The 20,889-nt window shown below is 45.4% G+C and overlaps 1 protein-coding gene across 1 annotated transcript in view; it reads left to right on the top strand.

The window, feature by feature from the left end:
- The first annotated feature begins 7,282 nt into the window (after positions 1–7,282).
- Positions 7,283–20,889, top strand: part of BUB1B (BUB1 mitotic checkpoint serine/threonine kinase B) — a 29,110-nt gene continuing 15,503 nt past the window's right edge. The window contains 9 exon segments of the mRNA XM_065686380.1: positions 7,283–7,531; positions 7,890–8,043; positions 10,546–10,605; positions 10,825–10,969; positions 11,759–11,955; positions 12,048–12,226; positions 12,330–12,523; positions 17,419–17,513; positions 20,116–20,342. Of these exon segments, the coding sequence (XP_065542452.1) occupies positions 7,901–8,043; positions 10,546–10,605; positions 10,825–10,969; positions 11,759–11,955; positions 12,048–12,226; positions 12,330–12,523; positions 17,419–17,513; positions 20,116–20,342 (1,240 nt within the window). The 5' untranslated portion in view covers positions 7,283–7,531; positions 7,890–7,900.

The raw sequence follows: 20,889 nt of genomic DNA, 5'->3' as shown, positions 1-20,889 counted from the left end.
TATTGCAAGTGCAGTTTGTCTGACAACAGAGGGTGGGGAGTGTGCCCTGTGTTTGCTGTGTAAGCATGGTTGCTCAGGGTTATCTTGTGGTTGAAGCCCAGCTAGTAACTCAGAACCATGTAGCTGCTGGCTCACTCCCCCACTTCCTCCCCCCAGCTCCTGAAGGAATGGGGAGGAGCATCTAAAGCATGTAACTCCCACAGGCTGAGATAAGAACGGTCCCGTAAGAAAGGTATAACAGAAACCACTACTGCTACCACCAATAATAATAACGATAAGAAAGATAACAAGGGAAGAGAATACAACCACTCACCACCTGCTGACCGATACCCAGCCCAACTGAGCAGAGGTCTAACCCTTCCGGGTAACTGCCCCCAGTTTATATAGTGGGCATGATGTGCTGTGGTATGGAATACCTCTTTGGTTAGTTTGGGTCAGGTGTCCTGTCTCTCCTTCCTTCCAGCTTCCCCTCTTCCCTGGCAGAGCATGAGGCTCAGAAAGTCCTTGGTCAGAGTAAGCATTACTGAGCTGCAACTAAAACCATCCGTGTTATCAGTGCTGTTTCTGGGCTGAAAGTCAAAACCACAGCACTGCACCAGCTACTAAGAAGGAGAAAAATGACTGCTACTGCTGAACCCAGGACATGTCTACAGCAAATATTTCCCATGGGACTGTGGGAGCTCTTCAGTAGTTGCTAACTGCTGGTGTTAACACCTTCAAGAGTGAGGGTAGAGCCTACCTGCCCCCCATTCTGATGCTACTCACTGGAAGATTGCTGATGTTGGGGGTGAAGCTGGAGGGCTTCTCTATGTGTTTGCTTTTTTCATTTCTGGCTAAAGGTCCAAAAATGAGCCACCAGCTTGCTGTGCAACAAGAATCAGCACTTAGGAGGGTTCAGTGATGCTAAGGGATCATTTTGGCAATGCACGACAGTGTCCCAAGCCAGTGACTGGCATAACCCAGCTTCAATGGGACAAAGGCTGATCTCTGTGGAAGCAAAGCAGAAAGCTAAACTAAGAAGCAGATGTTCCACTAATGCAGCAGTGAGTGTTTCCCATCGGATGGGCAAAGGGAACACATATAGAGCATTGTGCTCTCTAACCCATGTGGGCATGGGAAGAGACTGGAAAGGACAGAGAAGCTGTAAGAGAAGGAGCAAAATGCAGGTAAAAGCAATTGGATGCTTATCAGCACCTCTGCCCCAGCTTTCCGCAGTTGGGACCAGATCTCTTATCCCCAGCTATGTTACATGGATTGTGATTGGCAATTCCTGCCTCAGGAATTCCTGCATTAATAATGAGTTTTGAATTATTTTAAAGCATAATGACCTACAAAGTGACTGCCTGGGACTGGGAAGGAGAACTGCTGATTGCCAGATCCTATCTGCCTTCCATGCACCAGGAAAAAGATTCCTAAGAGAAATGCTGACACAGACAAACCTGATTACTGAAAGCAAGGGACAGGTGACAGGCTCTTCTCAGTCCTGGGGCAGCTGGACATATGCAGTCAGGTATTGCTGGGCTGGTATCTACAGCAGGGTGGTGAATTTGGCCCCACTAGCTGTTACTATGATGAAGTGACAGGCACAGGTACACACAACACCCCTATACCAGCTGCCCCCTAAGTGTGTGAGAGCAGAAATGCCTCCTGCTTTCCAGCAGTGTTTTTTCTAGCCATGGGATTATTTGAGGCACAGCTTCCCTTTCACTTTCACATTTAGAAGCTGTTCTCTGTGGCCTGTCCTTCTCTAACTTTTCCTTCTACACACTGGAAAAAGGAGAAATCCTTTTCTGCTTGTCCAGATGAGACGTGTGGTCAATGACTGAACTGAATGGTTTCCAGCAAAAGGCAGCTCGTGTGGGCTACATTTCCCTCATTGCTGTGCCCTATGCGGTCTGCTCCTGTCCGTTGGCACACTGTTGTCAGCCTGTCTTCCCTTTGCTGCTGTACTTTTTGGGTCTCACATGCATTGGGACACTGATTTATGAACTCCCTCCATTTGCAATCTGTCCCCATCTGTCGGTGCTTCACCTTCTCCTCACTGCTGTGCTTCTCATGCTTTTGGCCTTTTGTGTTTGTGTGAATCGTGAACTGAATTTGAATGTTGAATGCTGTTTGAGTCGAGGCAGCCTCAGTCTGCAATTCATTGGCTGTGGGTGCTCTGGCTCCCCACCACTTGTGTGTGATTGAAATCCCACCAATGTGCTGCTCACCTGCCAGGCTCCCTGATGGCGGTTCCTCCCTCTGCAGCCCCAGCTGCTCAATCTGTTCCCCCACAAGCTTTTGTATTCTTTTATCCTGCAAAATTCCTACTGGAAATACCCAGAAGTCGGTGCTTGCCAAGAGAAAAGTTAAACTGCAGCACCCGCGAGGGTACAAGTGTGTTCGAATAGTGCCATCACATGGACAGCCAAAGCAATGGGAAAGCTGGAGCACCTCCCGTATGGAGACAGGCTGAGAAAGTTGGGGCTGTTCAGCCTGGAGAAGAGGAGCTGCGTAGAGACCTCAGAGCAGCTTCCAGTATCTGAAAAGGGCCTACAAGGGTGCTGGAGAGGATGCTTCATCAGGGACTGCCGTGGCAGGACAAGGGGTGATGGGTTCAAACTGAAACAGGGGAAGTTCAGGTTAGATCTAAGGTAAAAATTCTTCTTGTGAGGGTGCTGAGGAGCTGGCACAGTGTGCCCAGAGAAGCTGTGGCTGCCCCATCCCCGGCAATGTTTGAGGCCAGGTTGGACAGCGCTTGGGTGACATGGTCTGGTGTGAAGCATCACTAGACCCCACGGCAGGGGTTTGGAACTGGATGATCTCACGGTCCTTTCCAAACCAAACCATTCTATAATTCTGTGCTCAGCACAATTCTAAGGAATTAATTCCTCCATTAGTATAACCCTGGCTTAAGAGGGTAGGAGAATATGCTCGCAGTTGTCAACAAACAACCGTCTGCGGGGGAAGAATAGTAGTTTCAGTGTGGCAGTGGTAGATCTGGGTTTGAGATTTCAGGCCGAAGCTGAAGGGAGACTGAAAAGCATTGCAGAGGTGCCGCGGCTGTTAAACTGATGCTTGTGACTTTTCTGAGCTTTGAGCACCCTCTTCTGGAGTAACCCACAAGTAAAACGTGACCGTCTCATTCTTGGCCTCTACAGAGAAAAGCAGCAACGGCTCTTGTCTGGCAGGGCAAACTGTAAAGCTGAACTGAAATGAGCAGGTGCAAGCAGGGAGGTTGAAAAGTCAAGTAAAACACACATTTTACCTTCAAGAAGTAACAGAAACAAACCAAACCAGTTCCCAGGTGTATGGAAATGAATTTCTGCTAGCTGAAGTTCTGGCCCCATTTAGAACTGAAGAACCTCATTGAGTCTTCACTGACATAGCTGACATCAAGTGCATCCTTTTGTCTTTTTTGCCTCTAAGAGAAAAATGGTTTTGGCAAGTGGCTGATAAATGTGCAAAGGACACTTCAGGATTTAGTTTTGAAGGGGTGGAAGATGCTTGGAAACCTGTTTGTATGCAGGAGAGCGGAACCATCTAGCATTTATCTGAATCAATAGTGAACCCTGATCTCTGCAACCACATAATCCAGATGAAATGATTCTTGATCTCAAAGGACAACACCCAAATGTTAAATAGTCTACTGCAGAAGACGTGGTTTAACCTGATTTGCCTTGGATATACAGTGTCTTTAGCTCCAAAGGGATTCTTTTTCCTTCCAAAACAAGTAAATTCAATTTTATTCTGGTTTATAAAATTTATTTTTTCATTACCTTGTTACTAAGCCCTTATAAAAGTAAAACTGACCTCAGCGGACTTGTGGATGGAAATTTGCAGGAATAGGATCAACTCTGTCATGTGGATGTTGAGCAAATTATGGCCTTTACTTTCTATAAATACATATTTTATCCAATCAATAAAAACAAAGCAGTCACCAAATAGATTCAAAGGAACAGATCTGGAACTATAATAAAAACTGAGACTGCAGAAATGACGTGTGAGAGCAGTGACGCAGTAATAATACACAGATAGAAATTGAATTTCAGGGAGTATTTCAATGGTGTTTACAGCAGCAAAGGCAGTGGCTGAAGCAGAGTGAAAACAAGCACAAAATCCATATTCCTCATAGTAATTGCTGTCTCCAAACATGTTAGAAGTTTTCCTTCCAAAGCCTTCTCCCTGTGCCTTTTTCCCTTGTTTGTGGCTCAACAAAGTCAAATTTTACATTATAAAATCAGAAAGTTACATAAACTCACTGACCTGTGGTTAAGGTTTCACAAGATTTCCTTCACCACCATCTGACCACACACCAATACTGTGTCCTGAGACTTTTGTGTGTATGACATTAAAGAAAACAACTTTGATTCAACTGAAACTTGGAGGATGCTCCTCCAAGGCAGTCACTGATGCAGAAAATCAGGATATTCATAAAATGGAAGCACTTGCTACCCAGTTTACCTTTGAGTTATTACTCATCTCTATTAGCTGGATATGTTGCAGCGTACATGTATGGCTCTGTATCTGTGCCAGGACTCAGGAACAGAATGGAAACCAATTATCAAAAAGGATACCTATGCTTGGAAATCTTATTCAGGGCAATATTCAACAACAGGTGATTCATCACATAGTTTCAAAGTTTTAGAAACACATGCTGGCCACAACATCTTGATATAAAAGTTCTAGTTCTAACAACAATGGCAATACTCATCATAAGAAAGTACTGCAGAAAAAAGTAGGTGGAAAGATTGAAATCCAGTTTTAAAGCGTTCAGTCTAAACATGTTATATCTAAATGTGTTGTACCTTGTCCCCAAGAGCTGCTCAAGATCTCTGCCTGCATTCCTTATCTTTTCCTCTTCAAACAGCTTAGATAACTGTTCTCAGGCTTGGAAACTTGTTATTATAACATGGGTTAGCCTTGGAGAGCTCCTGTAACACATCAAACAAAAGATGTGGTAGAGAGAAAGTGGTTGTACTCTCACAGAGATCTCAGCACTACTGGGTTTCCCTGGCTTCTGAACACTGTGAAGCACCCATCTTAGGCTAAACCTTACGTGGTCTCTTTTGCGCCCAGCAGTACCAGCTCCATTACCGGGTCCTTGGGTTACTGCAATGTACCACCTTTCTGAAGGGTCCTGCTTTGTCACTTGTGTGTAGAACACTAATGGAGATGGATTAATGCTATCAGGTATCATGTTAAAATAGCCTGTATTTCTAGAAACAGAAAGTCAGGAGATCACACTATGTATGATCCTCTGTTTCTTCACAGGCTCTTGGAAGAGGCCCAAAAGAATGAGAAAGAGGCTTTTGTCATTACTCTGGGCACTTCTGAGTTGAGTTTTCATTCATGAGCAAGACCTTCTACATTGAAAATTCCCTTGTGCTATTGGCATAAGAGCACTAGCAGGACTGTGAAAACTCATGTGCAGGACATTGTGCCTACAGCAGCACACAACATCTGATTTATGTTAGATGAGACACAGGGAAGCTGCTGTAATGAATGATAGAGATTGCAGTTCTGTTTTTCACCTTAGCTTTGTGTAAGCTGAGATAAACACTTGTATGGTAAGTCTTAAATGAATAGCTGAAACATTTAAGAGAGCATATTATACTTAGTATATGTATGCTTGGAGTTTTTTATCTTTCTGCATACATTATGTATTTCATTGTAGGTAAGTATGTTGACTGTTCAGGTATAGAAGTAACAGCCTTATTGGGGGTATATAAGACCATACATCCTTCTTAGGTATGTCATGAATGTCTTGCCCATGTCATGAAGAAAGACAAACCAACAACCCAAATACCAGGCCGTGAATATCCTTTGTGTTTACTTTGCATACTTGCACTCACAAGAGGATTTGTGTCATTGATGACATCTACAAATGCTTCAGAATATGTGAACAATGTAGGGTGATTATTACACCTCATCTGTGACATGAAAGTTTCATAACTCACAAGCATCGCAAATGCCTTCAGAGTCTGTGGGTTATTAATGTCAGTTGTGAAGAAAACAAATGGGTTCTACTCACGAGATATTCAACTTACTTTATGAGCAATATTTTTAATGGATCACCTTTCCAGTAATAGCAGGCAGGTCATCTATAGAACTCTCAGGAAATTTCTTCCCATGTCTCAGGCAATTTTTTTGTCAGGTGCCTTATATTTCACTTTCTGCAGATATAGAACGCAAAGGGAGTCAGGTCTCTGTGCATTTAACACCCTAAAGATACTGGATTTTATTGAGATCTCAGCTTTCATTTAAAGCAAGGTAAACAACTTGTCCTAACTCCTTTCAGTTAGCCTACAGGAACACAAGTCAATGCTAAAGAACAGCTTGAACTAGTCTGAGGAGTTGTTCAAGCATTTCAGCCTTCTCACTAGGTTGGTAACTCTTGAGGACATGAGTGTACCATGTCAGTAAGGGCTGAGCCGGAACACTTGGTGTCTCACCACACGATCCCTGGCACTGGAAGCAGCACCGCAATATTGCTGCAGCCTGTTGGGCTAAGCAGGCTCTGGCAATGCTGGTGAAGAAAAAGCAAGGAACCAGGCAGAGTACCACATGAACACAGCAACACTGCCTCTGGGGCTTGAGCTGGTGCCTCTGCGTGCACAAGCTTCTCTTTAAAGTATAGTGGTTACTTGGAGCTACTCTGGGGGTCCCAAATGGTGCACTGTATTTGGCAGGGATACCTGGAAAGTGAGGTTTGTGTGACAGCAGAGGGGAGCTAGTGGCTAGCTGCGTGTCAGAAGTCATCCTCCCCTCAGAGAAAATAGAATGAGAACCACAGAATGGTTTGGGTTGGAAGGGACCTTAAAGCTCCCCCAGCTCCAACCCCTGCCACGGGCAGGGACCCCTTCCACTGGAGCAGCTTGCTCCAAGCCCCTGTGTCCAGCCTGGCCTTGAGCACTGCCAGGGATGGGGCAGCCACAGTTTCCTTGGGCAAGTAACAGATTTAATTTTCAGTCAGAGAAATAACCTGGAGAAACCAGCGATTCGGTCATTAGCGAAGCCTCATCCAGACGAGCACCGGAGTTGAGCCTGGAAACACATGCGAGCAGGACGAGAAGGACGCACGAGTCCTCCTTATGGTGACGACGCTTCTGTTAGACCATTAATTATAAGTTAATTAATGACAAAGTTAATCACGTATTTCACCTGCCTGAACCGCTCGTCGCCGGGCGCCTGAGGGAAACTCGGAACCAATCAGGAAGGGCGTGGCGCAGGAGTTGGCCAATGGGGAGGAGGCTGGCGGCCGTTGGGGGTTCAAATTTTGAAGGGGGTTGGGACCGGTTCTGCCGTTACCTCACGGGGCTCCTCGGGACCTCCGCGCTCGGGCTGAGGGGAGAGGTGGGGAGGTCGCAGCGGCGAGCCGCTGATCCGGAGCCGCGTAAGGAGCGGCTTCTCCTCACGCTCTGTGCTAGCGGGCAGCCTGCACGGGGTGGGGGAAAAGTCGCCGCCGCGCTCCTCATCCCCGCCGGGCATCGCCTCAGCGCAGGGTCGAGACCCGTCTGTGCTCCCAGCCCGCTGCAACTACTCGTAGGTGAGGAGCCACAGGGGCCTGACTCAGTTTACGGTGCTGCCGGGCTGCCTCTCGCCGGCCTCTGTGGGGGGGGTAGCCTCGGGGAGGGAAGGGAGCATGCATGTGAGGAGGGAAACGGTTTAATCTTAGTAGCTTTTGCTGCTAACATCAGCAGCCTGAGGTTCCTGGGTTTAAAGAAGTGCTTAGCTCTTGTTCTGTGTAGGTCCCATGGAGGGGAGTTGTGCGTGTCCAGTTGCCTCTAAAGGCTGGGGACCTGAGCGGTGTGCTGCTGGCTGCGCAGTGTGGTGGATCGGCTCTGCCGGGTCTCGGTTTAGTACCCTACTAATGACTCGGTTCTGTGTTGTTTCTGTCCTTAAAGCAGAGGCTGTCATGTCGCGGGACTGCAGCGATGAGTGGGAGCTCAGCAAGGAGAATGTGCAGCCCCTGCGGCAGGGCCGGGTCATGTCCACCTTGCAGGAAGCCCTGGCTCAGCAGGAGACCTCCATCCACACTGCTGTTCAGCTCAAGAAACAGTGAGCCGGGTTTTGACGCCTTTTCTCTTATCTTCCTGCCTCCTCCCCCTCCTCCTGTTTTATATGTCTTATTTAACTCTACTGATTTCGTAGGCATTAAGAAAAGCATAAAAGATCTGAGGATAGTCTGTGCTATTACATTCCAGGTCTTTAGGACTAATGCTGTGGGTGTTACACAGTAGACTACTATTTGTATGTTTGTAACAGCAGTCAAAAAGCAAACACTAGGGACATTCAGCTGTGTACTTTTAAATGTACTCATTAATTAAAATACTTAAAGGTTACAAGAAAGGGAGTGGGTTTTTTTTTGTCTTTCCTATAGTATTCTATTGCAGCAGTGTGGTTTTTAGGAGGGAATTATTTCCTACTATCAGAATCATAGAATCATAGAATAGTTAGGGTTGGAAAGGACCTTAAGATCATCCAGTTCCAACCCCCCTGCCATGGGCAGGGACACCTCACACTAAACCATCTCACCCAAGGCTTCGTCCAACCTGGCCTTGGACACCGCCATGGATGGAGCATTCACAACCTCCCTGGGCAACCCATTCCAGTGCCTCACCACCCTAACAGGAAAGAATTTCCTCCTTATATCCAATCTAAACTTCCCCTCTTTGAGTTTTAACCCGAACATAGGCACAATACAGTTATTTGTATGTTTTGCCTGGATTGCAAAGGCTGAATGGGCTAAGTCAGCTTGCGTCTGCTCTGTCTTGCCCGCAGTATTCTATGGATACAACTGTATGACTTCAGGGGGCATCTGTGTCCATAAGCTATTCAGTTACAGTTGTATTGGCTGGTGCTCAAATGTGCATGCCTTGTGAAGGCCAAGCTGACTGTGTGAAGAGTCTGCATAGTTGTGTCTGTAATATGTTGTCAGAATTGGTAGCACTAGTGCTTGTCATGCTGAACCATCTGGGTGTTTTCCTGTAAAGTCAGCAGTGTCTGTGAATACTTGTCAGCTGCATCTGGATGTATTTTTCGTGGAAAGCCATGGAATTATTATTGTATAGGGATTTGCAAGAGGGTTTGTCCAACTTGATTCATGTTTGTGAGGTGGGATGATGGAGCAGAGCCTTCCAGTAAGAAGGAACTGGGGAGCTCTACAGGATAAATTCAGAGCCAATGCTAAGCACAAACTAGTGTTCTTATTTAACTCAAACTGCAAGGTGGTTTTCTGTCTTAATGTGTTTCCTGTGGGGGAAGTCATCATATTGTAGGGATGGAATGATGCACAGGAGTTGAAGAATGGGACAAGGTGATGGCTCTCAGTCTGGCCGCTTAAATGTGTTTTCACTGTGTTCTCTGGTATTCAGTTCTATAGTTGTCTATCATCAGGCTTTTACATCCATCTGTGTTTGTGTTCCAACCTCCTTCTCTACATAAATGAGAGATGCTTCATGCAAAAACTAACCCTCGCAATATATCTGTCTACTAATAACACTTCATAACAGAACATTCTGTCAAGAGAGAGCATATAAGCTTTGTGATAGTCAAAATTCTTGGGAATAACCTTTGGAAAGATGCGTATCTGTTCTTATTTAATAATGATACATTTCCCAGCACTTTCATAGAATCATAGAATAGTTAGGGTTGGAAAGGACCTCAAGATCATCTAGTTCCAACCCCCCTGCCATGGGCAGGGACATCTCACACTAAACCATCCCACCCAAGGCTTCATCCAACCTGGCCCTGAACACTGCCAGGGATGGAGCACTCACAACCTCCCTGGGCAACCCATTCCAGTGTCTCACCACCCTAACAGGAAAGAATTTCCTCCTTATATCCAATTTAAACTTCCCCTCTTTGAGTTTTAACCCATTACCCCTTGTCCTGTCACTACAGTCCCTGATGAAGAGTCCCTCCCCAGCATCCCTATAGGCCCCCTTCAGGTACTGGAAGGCTGCTATTAGGTCCCCACGCAGCCTTCTCTTCTCCAGGCTGAACAGCCCCAACTTCTTCAGCCTGTCTTCATACAGGAGGTGCTCCAGTCCCTGATCGTCCTCGTGGCCCTCCTCTGGACTTGTTCCAACAGTTCCATGTCCTTTTTATGTTGAGGACACCAGAACTGCACACAATGCTCCAGATGAGGTCTCACAAGAGCAGAGCAGAGGGGCAGGATCACCTCCTTCAACCTGCTGGTCACGCTCCTTTTGATGCAGCCCAGGATACAGTTGGCTTTCTGGGCTGCGTGTGCACACTGCAGCTGGCTCATGTTCATTTTCTCATTGACCAGCACCCCCAAGTCCTTCATTTTGAGGAAGGGTGAAAAGTTTTGTTTGGTTTTTTTTGTGTGTGTTTGTGTGGTTTTTTGGTTGGTTTTTTTATTTTTATTTAATTATTCCAGTGTCAGTGAAAGCTCAAGTCTAAATATATGCTAACTCAGCCTTTCTTGTAATACACCCCCAAAGTGGTGTGAGAGTGAAGGTCTTAGCTTACAGTGTAGAAATCATCTCTGCATTCGTACACCTGTCTTTATTGGATTCATGTTTTCTTTTCTAGGGAGTTTGAATCTGAAATCCGATTTTACTCTGGAGATGATCCACTGGATGTCTGGGACCGGTGAGTTCCCTTTTGTTTCAGAAGAAAGAATAGAAAGGTCAGATAACCTTGTAAAAGGTTGGGGAAAATATTCTAGTTTAATAAGATTTTATAACAGTTTTTTTATGTTGTGTTTCAGTACTATGCCTGATTGTTTTCTATATCTCCATGTGCTGCACAGAAACAGAAACCTTGTATCTTACTCAGAACTCACTTCCTATTTATATATGCCATCTGTAGGTACATCAGGTGGACAGAACAAACCTTCCCCCAGGGTGGAAAGGAGAGCAATCTGCCTGCATTACTGGAAAGGGCAGTGAAAGCTCTAAATGAACAGAAGCAGTATTACAAAGATCCCCGTTATCTTAACCTCTGGCTCAAGTTTGTAAGTGTTAATATTTTGGGTGCTGCTTTTTCTTGATATTATGTCATTTGTACACAGTTAAGCTGGTTTTTGTAACAACAGAGTCAAAGTATATATTGTACAACTAGTTAAATATGAAAGTATCTGTAAATGTTGTCTACTCCTGAATTCCACTTCTCATTTCCAATAGGATATTCGGTCCTTTTTAGGGCCATTCAGTTTGGACAGCTAGAAACTCCACAAATTTTGATTATTTAAGGATAAAAGATATTTAACGATCTGTTTTAGATGCTATTTCTGTCCTACCAGGTATTTTAACTTCTGTCTTGTATCCACATTCTGTGTTTAAGCAAAACCAAGCTGAGTGTGATCTGGTCTTGCCTTTTCTCTCCATTGCTATAGTTCTTGTTGTTCTTGTTGTCTTAAAGCAGCTTTTCTCCAGGTTTAGATTCCTGAGCTGATTTACCATTTCCAAAACTGCTAAGAAATATGTTTTACTTTGTATAAAGCTAAAATAACTATTAGGAATACTAACATGATAGAGTTCAATCATAGAATTGTATGATTCTAAAAATACCTAAGAAATTGCCTACTTCAACTATGTAGGCTGAAATTAGTGGATTGGTAATAACATTGACAAAGGCATATTGACAGAGGTTTTTCTTGTTACTGTTCTCCTATTGAAAATCCTTTTCCTTAGCCTTATGTGCTGTGTATGTCCTGACCTTACACAGCTGCTCCTGTAAGGCTTGTAGTGAAATTGGAATCCCTTGCAGTCCTCCAATTACTGAAATACTTCACTTGTTTCAGGGAAATTACTGTAATGAGCCCTTGGATCTGTACAGTTACCTCCACAGCCAGGAAATTGGCACAACACTGGCACTACTCTACATCACATGGGCAGAAGTACTGGAGGCTAGAGGAAGCTTTAAGAAAGCAGATCTGATACTCCAGGAAGGCCTTCAGCGCAAGGCTGAGCCCTTGGACAGGCTCCAGTCCCATCACAGGTGAGCTTGTAGCTAAAGGGAAGAAGTTTTACATGCTTCCTTGGATCCCTGGTGCAGTGAAGCTGATGCTGACTTCTCCAATATCTTCTCAGGCAGTTTCAGACCCGTGTTTCTCGTCAAACACTACTGGGGCTTGAGGAAGCTCCTGATGAAGAAGAGACAGGTCTCCTGGGAGCTGCAGAACCTCAGAGAACCTCACTGGCAGATCTAAAAGGCAGGGGGAAGAAAAAAGTGAGAGCCCCAATCAGCCGTGTAGGAGATGCTCTTAAAGGTATATTCAGTTGCTGAAGCAACATATGGTGGGGAGAGTTGCATCCTTGTGGGATTTGCATTTGAGTGTGATAGTTAATTAGCACAAATCTTTTTGCTTATAGTCACAAACCAAACCAGAAGCTTCCAGACTCCAGCATCTCAGCAGCTTTCCAGCAATCCAGGTTTTGCTGTGTTTGATGAAAATTCAGCTTCTGGACCTGAGATTCCTGTTCTGACACCACAGCCATGGACAGCCCCTCCAGCACCGAGGGCCAAGGAGAATGAATTGAGTGCAGGACCTTGGAACTCTGGCAGGGTAAGCAGTCTCCTTCTTCCTTCCCTCCTTTTCCTTTCTCCTCTTCAAAGGAGAAAGAAGTCATAAAATCATAGAATCATAGAATAGTTAGGGTTGGAAAGGACCACAAGATCATCTAGTTCCAACCCCACTGCCATAGGCAGGGACACCTCACACTAAACCATCCCACCCAAGGCTTTATCCAACCTGGCCTTGAACACTGCCAGGGATGGAGCACTCACAACCTCCCTAGGCAGCCCATTCCAGTGCCTCATCACCCTCACAGGAAAGAATTTCCTCCTTAGATCCAATCTAAACTTCCCCTGTTTCAGTTTGAACCTATTACCCCTTGTCCTGTCACTACAGTCCCTGACGAAGAGACCCTCCCCAGCGTACCTTTAGGCCACCTTCAGGTACTGGAAGACTGCTCTGAGGTCTCCACGCAGCCTTCTCTTCTCCAGGCTGAACAGCCCCAACTTCCTCAACCTGTCTTCATACGGGAGGTGCTCCAGTCCCCTGAGCATCCTCGTGGCCCTCCTCTGGACTTGTTCCAGCAGTTCCATGTCCTTTTTATGTTGAGGACACCAGAACTGCACACAATACTCCAGGTGAGCTCTCACAAGAGCAGAGCAGAGGGGCAGGATCACCTCCTTCGACCTGCTGGTCACGCTCCTTTGGATGCAGCCCAGGATACGGTTGGTTTCTGGGCTGCGCGTGCACACTGCAGCCGGCTCATGTTCATTTTCTCATCGACCAGCACCCCCAAGTCCTTCTCTGCAGGGCTGCTCTGAATCTCTTCTTTGCCCAGTCTGTAGCCGTGCCTGGGATTGCTCCGACCCAGGTGTAGGACCCTGCACTTGTCGTGGTTGAACTTCATAAGGTTGGCATCAGCCCACCTCACAAGCGTGTCGAGGTCCCTCTGGATGGCATCCCTTCCCTCCAGTGTATCAACCGGACCACACAGCTTGGTGTCATCGGCAAACTTGCTGAGGGCACACTCAATCCCACTGTCCATGTCAGCGATGAAGACATTAAACAAGAGCAGTCCCAACACCGATCCCTGAGGGACACCACTCGTTACCAGTCTCCAACTGGACATCGAGCCATTGACCACCACTCTTTGTGTGTGGCCATTCAGCCAGTTCTTTATCCACCAAGCGGTCCATCCATCAAATTGATGTTTCACTAATTTAGAGACAAAGATGGTGTGTGGGACAGTGTCAAACGCTTTGCACAAGTCCAGGTAGATGACAACAACGGCTTTACCCTTGTCCATCAGTTCCACAGCCCCATCATAGAAGGCCACCAAATTGGTCAGGCAGGATTTTCCCTTAGTGAAGCCATGCTGGCTGTCACCAAGCACCTTGTTTTTCATGTGCCTTAGCATGCTGTCCAGGAGAATGTGCTCCAAGATTTTACCAGGCACAGAGGTGAGACTGACTGGTCTGTAATTCCCTGGGTCTTCCATTTTCCCCTTCTTGAAAATGGGGGTTATATTTCCCTTTTTCCAGTCGTTGGGAACTTCACCTGACTGCCATGGTTTTTCAAATGGGATGGCCAGTGGCTTAGCAACTTCATTCGCCAGCTCCTTCGGGACCCGCGGATGGATTCCATCAGGTCCCACGGACTTGTGCATGTTCCGATTTTTAAGATGGTCTCAAACCAGATCCTCTCCTACAGTGGGCCCAAGGTCTTCATTCTCACAGTCCTTGCATCTGCCTTCTAAGAACTGGGTGGTGCAGTCAGAGCCTTTGCCAGTGAAGACCGAGGCAAAGAAGTCATTCAGAACCTCAGCCTTCTCCAAATACTGTGTAGCCAGTTCTCCTGAAAGCTTCCTCAGGGGGCCTATGTTGTCCCTAGTCTGTTTGTTTGCTACGTACCTGTAGAATCCCTTCCTGTTATCCTTAACATCGCTGGCTAAGTTTAATTCTAACTGGGCCTTAGCCTTCCTAACCTGGTCCATAGCTTCCTGGACAACATCCCTGTACTCTACCCAGGCCACCTGTCCTTGTTTCCAGTTTTTATCAGAGCCACAAAGATGATTAAGGGAGTGGAACATCTCCCTTATGAGGAGAGGCTGAGGGAGCTGGGTCTCTTTAGCTTGCAAAAGAGGAGACTGAGGGGTGACCTCATCAATGTTTACAAATATGTGAAGGGTAGGTGTCAGGATGATGGAGCTAGGCTTTTTTCAGTGATATCCAGTGATAGGACAAGGGGCAATGGGTGTAAACTGGAACATAGGAAGTTCCACGTTAACATCAGGAAGAACTTCTTTACTGTAAGAGTGACAGAGCACTGGAACAGGCTGCCCAGGGGGGTTGTGGAGTCTCCTACACTGGAGATATTCAAGGCCCGCCTGGACAAGTTCCTGTGTGATGTACTGTAGGTTACCCTGCTCTTGCAGGGGGGTTGGACTAGATGATCTTTTTAGGTCCCTTCCAACCCTTGGGATTCTGTGATTCTGTGATTCTTTTTTTTCCTTTGAATTTTCCTCAGCAGCTCCTTATCCATACAAGGAGGTCTCCTGGCCCTCCTGCCACACTTTCTTCTAGTTGGGATGCAGCACTCCTGAGCTTGTAGCAGGTGATCCTTGAATGTCAACCAACAGTCTTGGGCCCCTCTGCCCTCCAGGGCTATATCCCATGGAACCTTACTAAGCAGGCTCCTGAAGGGGCCAAAGTCTGCTCTTTTGAAGTCCAGTGCAGTGAGCTTGCTACATGCTCTTCTCACTGTCCCGGGGATCTGAAATTCGACCATCTCGTGATCGCTGCATCCAAGGCTGCCCTGGAGTACCACATTCTCAACGAGCCCTTCCCTGTTGGTGAGCACAAGGTCAAGCATGGCACCTCTCCTTGTTGGCTCCTCTATTACTTGCAGAAGGAAGTTGTCTTCCACACAATTGAGGAACCTCCTGGATGGCTTGTGCCGTGCAGTGCCATCATTCCAACAGATGTCAGGGTGGTTGAAATCCCCCATGAGAACAAGGGCCTGCGAGCGTGAGGCTTTTCCTATCTGCCTGTAGAGTGCTTCATCCACAGGTTCTCCTTGATCAGGCGGTCTGTAACAGATGCCCACACTAATGTCTCCCATGGCTGTTTTCTCCTTTGCCTGGGGTTTGTCTGTTTGTATGTGCAGTCTTCCTAGCTTTTTTCGGAAGAGTCTCTGGCTATGTGTAACCTATTCAAGCTTAGCAGGCTGATCTTGCTAGAGTAATTTTAAAAACTTCTCTAGGGTTGTTAAATCAAGAAATTGTTCCTAACAAAATAATAATTGGTGGAGATGGCCTGCGTGTCTGGAGGGAAGACAAGAAATAAATGTAAGAGGGGAAAACAGCCAAAGAAAGGGAGAGAAGCCAGCCACTAGTTAATTCTGGAAGAAAGAAGAGTTAAATTGGTATCTGAAACACAACCTGAAGGAAGAATTTGTTCTCTTTATATGAAAATAAGGCATGTACAGCATTCTGTATGTCTGTTTTGAAGTGCATGCAAGCAAAACAGAAGAGTGGAGATCAAAGGAATTGAAGAACTACTGTATCAATGGAATGTTTATCCTGACAGTAGGGTGACAGAAAGCAGGTTTCAATGGTTTAAGCTAGTGCTGGAGACATGAAAAGAAACAGCTGTGCTAGAGGTGTTTAAACTCTTCTAGAGAAGTGGTCCAAGATATTATCTGAAGGAAATGAATCCTATAAAATCACTTGTTTCATAGGTTCTTAACCCTCAGTGTTCTCCTGTTCTTTGTAGATTAGAGGAGAAGAATAAAAACTAATCAGATAATGAAAAATGTTTTAAGACTGCTGAATATAGAAGTTGTTGTAGGTGAAGCTTAGAAAGAAAAGCTAGGATGAAAGGAAGAATGCAGGTAGCTTGAAATTCATGGAAACTCCAGGAATAATCACTATCAAGTCCAAAGCATTTTGATGAAGTGAATGGGAAAGTTCAGAAAGTCACAGGTTTAGTTTAGCTGATATGAATGATGAGGAATTATCAGTGTGAAATTTCTTTTATCAGTTGCCTTGTTGAACTGCTTAACACATTCATTCTGGTCTCCCAGTTATTCCATATCCTTTTAATGTCTGCCCTTAGAGTTGTCTCCATTCCCCCTTTAATGGAATTTATTAGATTTTAATTAAAAATAAGAGATCTGTAACTATCAGAGAGCTGTGGATGTTCAATGCCCCTTCACTGAGGTGGTACTCATTCTGGCTTCTGTTACAGTCAAACAATAACCTTTTCTGAATGCATTGAGATACTGAAAGCTGCCCAGAGGGAAGAGGCTTCGCTTGACTGTCTTCACACTGGCAGTAAAAGAGAACAGTTTGAAAACTGGTGGAGAAAAGTCAGTTTGTGAAATATTCTCAGCATGTAACTTCTGCTTAAGAGTCTAGGGGAACTTTAAATAGGCAGATGAGAGCAGCGTGTTCTCAGACTAAATTCCATCTGTCTTCTCTCAAATAATGGACCACAGAAGTTAAGGGGGTTTTGTGATGTTGGAAAGGCCTCTTAAGAGGAAAATCAAGAAGTCTGGAGGTTATTAGTGGCTAGCAGAAAGAATAGTGTCACAGAACTGGGGCAGTCTTGGCTGAAAAGTGAGTACTACACCTGGGAAACAGACAAGAGGAGCAACCAAGATTCCCAGCTTGACCAGCATTTCCTCAGAAACAGCAACTAGGTACTGATAAGGACATGCAGAAGGCCTGTGTCTTGCTACTTTAGGTGCTAGTGTTCAGCTGATGGTCTGTAACTGTTTCTGTATCAGCAGAATTAACCTTGGAAAAGTCTATCAGGTCTAATGTTTATAAACAACAAAATCTACAAATGAGCCAAATCCTGGGGAAAGGGAGATTCGGAGTGCAGAGGAATGTAGAGTCTAAAGATCAATCTTTAAGCTGTTAACACTGACTTTTCCTTCCCCAGCATCCTCGCAGCAGTGTGAATTCTGGTCCAGAAGTGTCCTACCCACTGCCCAGTTTCACCCCCTATGTGGAAGAGTCAGCTCAGCTACAAGCCATGTGAGTCTTTGCTTTGGTTTGCAATAGGGAATGTGTTTGAGATTGTCAAAGCTGCCTTGAAAACTTCTGACTCATTTTGCCAAGTAGTCAAGCCTCTAAATCTGCAGGAACTTAAAGATCTGTCAATCTGGAAGCTTTGTGCTTTAGCTGATGGCAGAGGCTTCAGTAGAGGATGCATAAGAACATGGGAAGCTCCCAATGACCTGACAATGTGAGCCTGCAGCCCAGAACCCCGCCATGAGCAGCAGGTCGAGGGAGGGGATTCTCCCCCTCTGCTGCGCTCTGGGGAGACACCTCCTGAAGTCTTGTGTCCAGCTCTGGGGCAAAAGCACAAGAGGGATGTGGAGCTGTTGGAGTGAGTCCAGAGGATGGAGATGCTGTGAGGGCTGGAGCAGCTCTGCTCTGGAGCCAGACTGAGAGAGCTGGGCGGGGTCAGCCTGGAGAAGAGAAGGCTCCTGAAGAGGAGACCTGAGAGCAGCTCCAGTGCCTAAAGGGGCTGCAGGAAACCTGGAGAGGGGCTTTGGACAAGGGCTTGTAGGGACAGGCCAAGGGGAATGGCTTTAACCTGCCAGAGGGGAGACTGAGCTGAACTCTTAGGCAGAAGCTCTTCCCTGGGAGGGTGCTGAGGCGCTGGCACAGGGTGCCCAGAGAAGCTGTGGCTGCCCCATGCCTGGCAGTGCTCAAGGCCAGGTTGGACACAGGGGCTTGGAGCAAGCTGCTCCAGTGGAAGGTGTTCCTGCCTGTGGCAGGGGGTTGGAGCTGGATGAGCTTTAAGTTCCCTTCTGAGCCAAACCCTTCTGTGACTGTGTGATTTTATTTGACTATTGCTGCTCATTATGTGGAAGCCTGTATCATATTTATATATGCTAATTATTTTAATAGCTTAACTCAGTGTGTTTACATGAAAACACTGTTACCTCTCTTAGGATGCTGTTTGCTATGAAAGCAGCCCCAAAGTGAGAGAGGCTTACTGCTGTTTTCTTGTACTTTGCACTAGCATCTATCCAGAGTTTTAATCTGAAACAAGCTCTCCAGGTTTCCATGACAACAGTGTTGCTTAGGTCATGGACAAATTTGCTCGTTTGCCTGAAATTCCCTTCCTGCTTGTGCAGTGCTCACTGAAATGCTGATAAATCCCAGGAGATGCTCTGTGTTAGAGCAGGTGAAAAAACATTGTTTTGCAAAGCTGCTCCCCTTTTTCTGTGGCTGCTGATGGCTGTAGAATACACAGGTTCTTCCTAAGACAGAAATGGAAAAGAATGCTTGCTGTTACAGCCAGCTTTCAGGGCTCTACATTGTATATAATCAAAGAACAGTGCAAGGTAGCTAATGGCATAGATTTTTCCTGTGGGTTTTATATGCTGCATATGGACTGCAGAATAGCCCTGGCCAAGAACATGCTATAAATACAGTTTTAAGAATATGCAAAATAAGTTTCTGTCTAAACTATAACACTTTCTTACTCCTGAAAGCCAGTGATGCCATAGAATTGAATCTCTTGACATGCTGGTCTCTCAGATGAAAAATTACTACTTACAGAAGGCAGCACCTTTATACCAGGGAAAAGGAAGGAGTGGGTGGGAACTGTGAGCATGGTTCTAAATTAGCTAGAAGCAACTCAAGCAGAGAGTTTCCATGTAGTTTTATCCATGTAGCTGAAAGTTTAAAAGCAGCTTATTTTTCTGCCTTTGATTGCATTTCCTCATGATGCCCCATGGTCACCAAATCAAATCTGAAAATGTTAAACTGAAGCTGTAAACATGATGCAAATCATGCCATCAGTTGTCATCAGAGATTTGGGTAGGACCCTGGAGTGATCTTGGTAATAAACCCCCACTCACACAAGGAAAGCTTTAAAACATACCCACCCATTAGCCTCCTAATCTCCCCAGTAATTTAGGGTTGTGAGTCCCTTCAGATGCAAAGCAAACCAGATGTCTTGGAACTGTACACTGTTTTCTTTTGAGCTAAGTATTTACCCAAACTACATTTACATCATATTTTTTAGGTCAGTTGTTTAGGTCATCTTTTATCAAGGTACAGATAATTGGCAGAGCCATTTGGGTTACTGGTATGTATAAAACTACAAATTCTGGTTCCACTCTCCTCAAACTGGCTGTAGCACTTTTGAAAGCACTTTCAAAAGCACTTTCAAGCTAAGGAGTTGACAGCTGACAATTCCTTCCACTGTACAGTGATGGGCTTTTAGTGTCTGTTTGTTTTTTGTAATGGGGCACTTAATTTCTGTTGCTCAGCATATAAAACATTCCGGTTGAGCAAATTCCCCCCAGTTATTGCATCTTAATATTTTTCTTTTTTCTTAACCTTAAATGCCAGGCTTAATCTAGTCAAAGATCTTCACTCTTTTAAGTCAAAGAATCGCAGAATGATGTAATGGTTTGTGTTGGAAGGGAACTTCAAGCCCCTCCAGTTCCAACCCCCTGCCACACGCAGGGATGCCTTCCACTACAGCAGCTTGCTGCAAGCCCTGTCCAGCCTGACCTTGAATACTGCCACTGTCCTGCAGTTAGCCTCTGAGACTAGCTGTATTCTCTCTTATGCTTGCTTTTCTGTCTTACAGTGATAATAACTGTGTTTTCAGGACTCCCTGCAGAATTGAACCCAGCATAAATCGGGTTTTAAGTGCTCGCAAACCTGAGAAAGAGGAGGACCCACTGCAGCGAGTACAAAACTATCAGCAGGATGCTCAAGAGAAGAAAGAGATAGTGATGTATTGTAAAGATAAAGTTTATGCTGGAGTTGAAGAGTTTTCTTTGGAGGAGATCCGAGCTGAAATCTACAGAAAGAAAGCGAAAAAGAAAACTGAAGGTATGCTTCAAAATGGGATGACATAAAACTGTCTGGAGTGGAATCATCAAGTTGTATTTACTGCTATCAGCATAAAGCTGTTGTAGGCTTAAACTGTAGGTTTAAACCTACAGTGGTGTGTGTGTCTTTTTAAACTAACACAGAATACAGCAAACTGTTTGAATTTGCTAACATGTAGAGAGAAAGGAATGTTTGGCTCATGGGGAAGGAACATCATAGTGCTGATAGCAACTAAAGAGACAGTAAATAAGACCAAGGATGCCAGCCTCCAGGACAGCAGAGTGGTGCCCAGCATGGAGTAAGACTGAAATGGAACAGAAGCAAGGACATATACCAACTGCTAACTTAGCACTAGGACCTTATGAGCATGCACAAGCACTGAGGTCATTCGGTAAACACAGTGAGGAAGACTGTTGGTAACCACCAGAGGCCCTCACTCAGCAGGAAAGTGCATGCGTAATTAGAATGCAAATATTATCATTATTGGGAGAATCCATGAATATGCATGGTATGCTAAATATGTGGCTGCTGTGAGCAAATAATGGGT

This window comes from Lathamus discolor, chromosome 6 (genome assembly GCF_037157495.1).
Source record: "Lathamus discolor isolate bLatDis1 chromosome 6, bLatDis1.hap1, whole genome shotgun sequence".
Lineage (NCBI taxonomy): Eukaryota > Metazoa > Chordata > Aves > Psittaciformes > Psittacidae > Lathamus > Lathamus discolor.
This window is presented reverse-complemented; position numbering and strand designations above follow the sequence as displayed.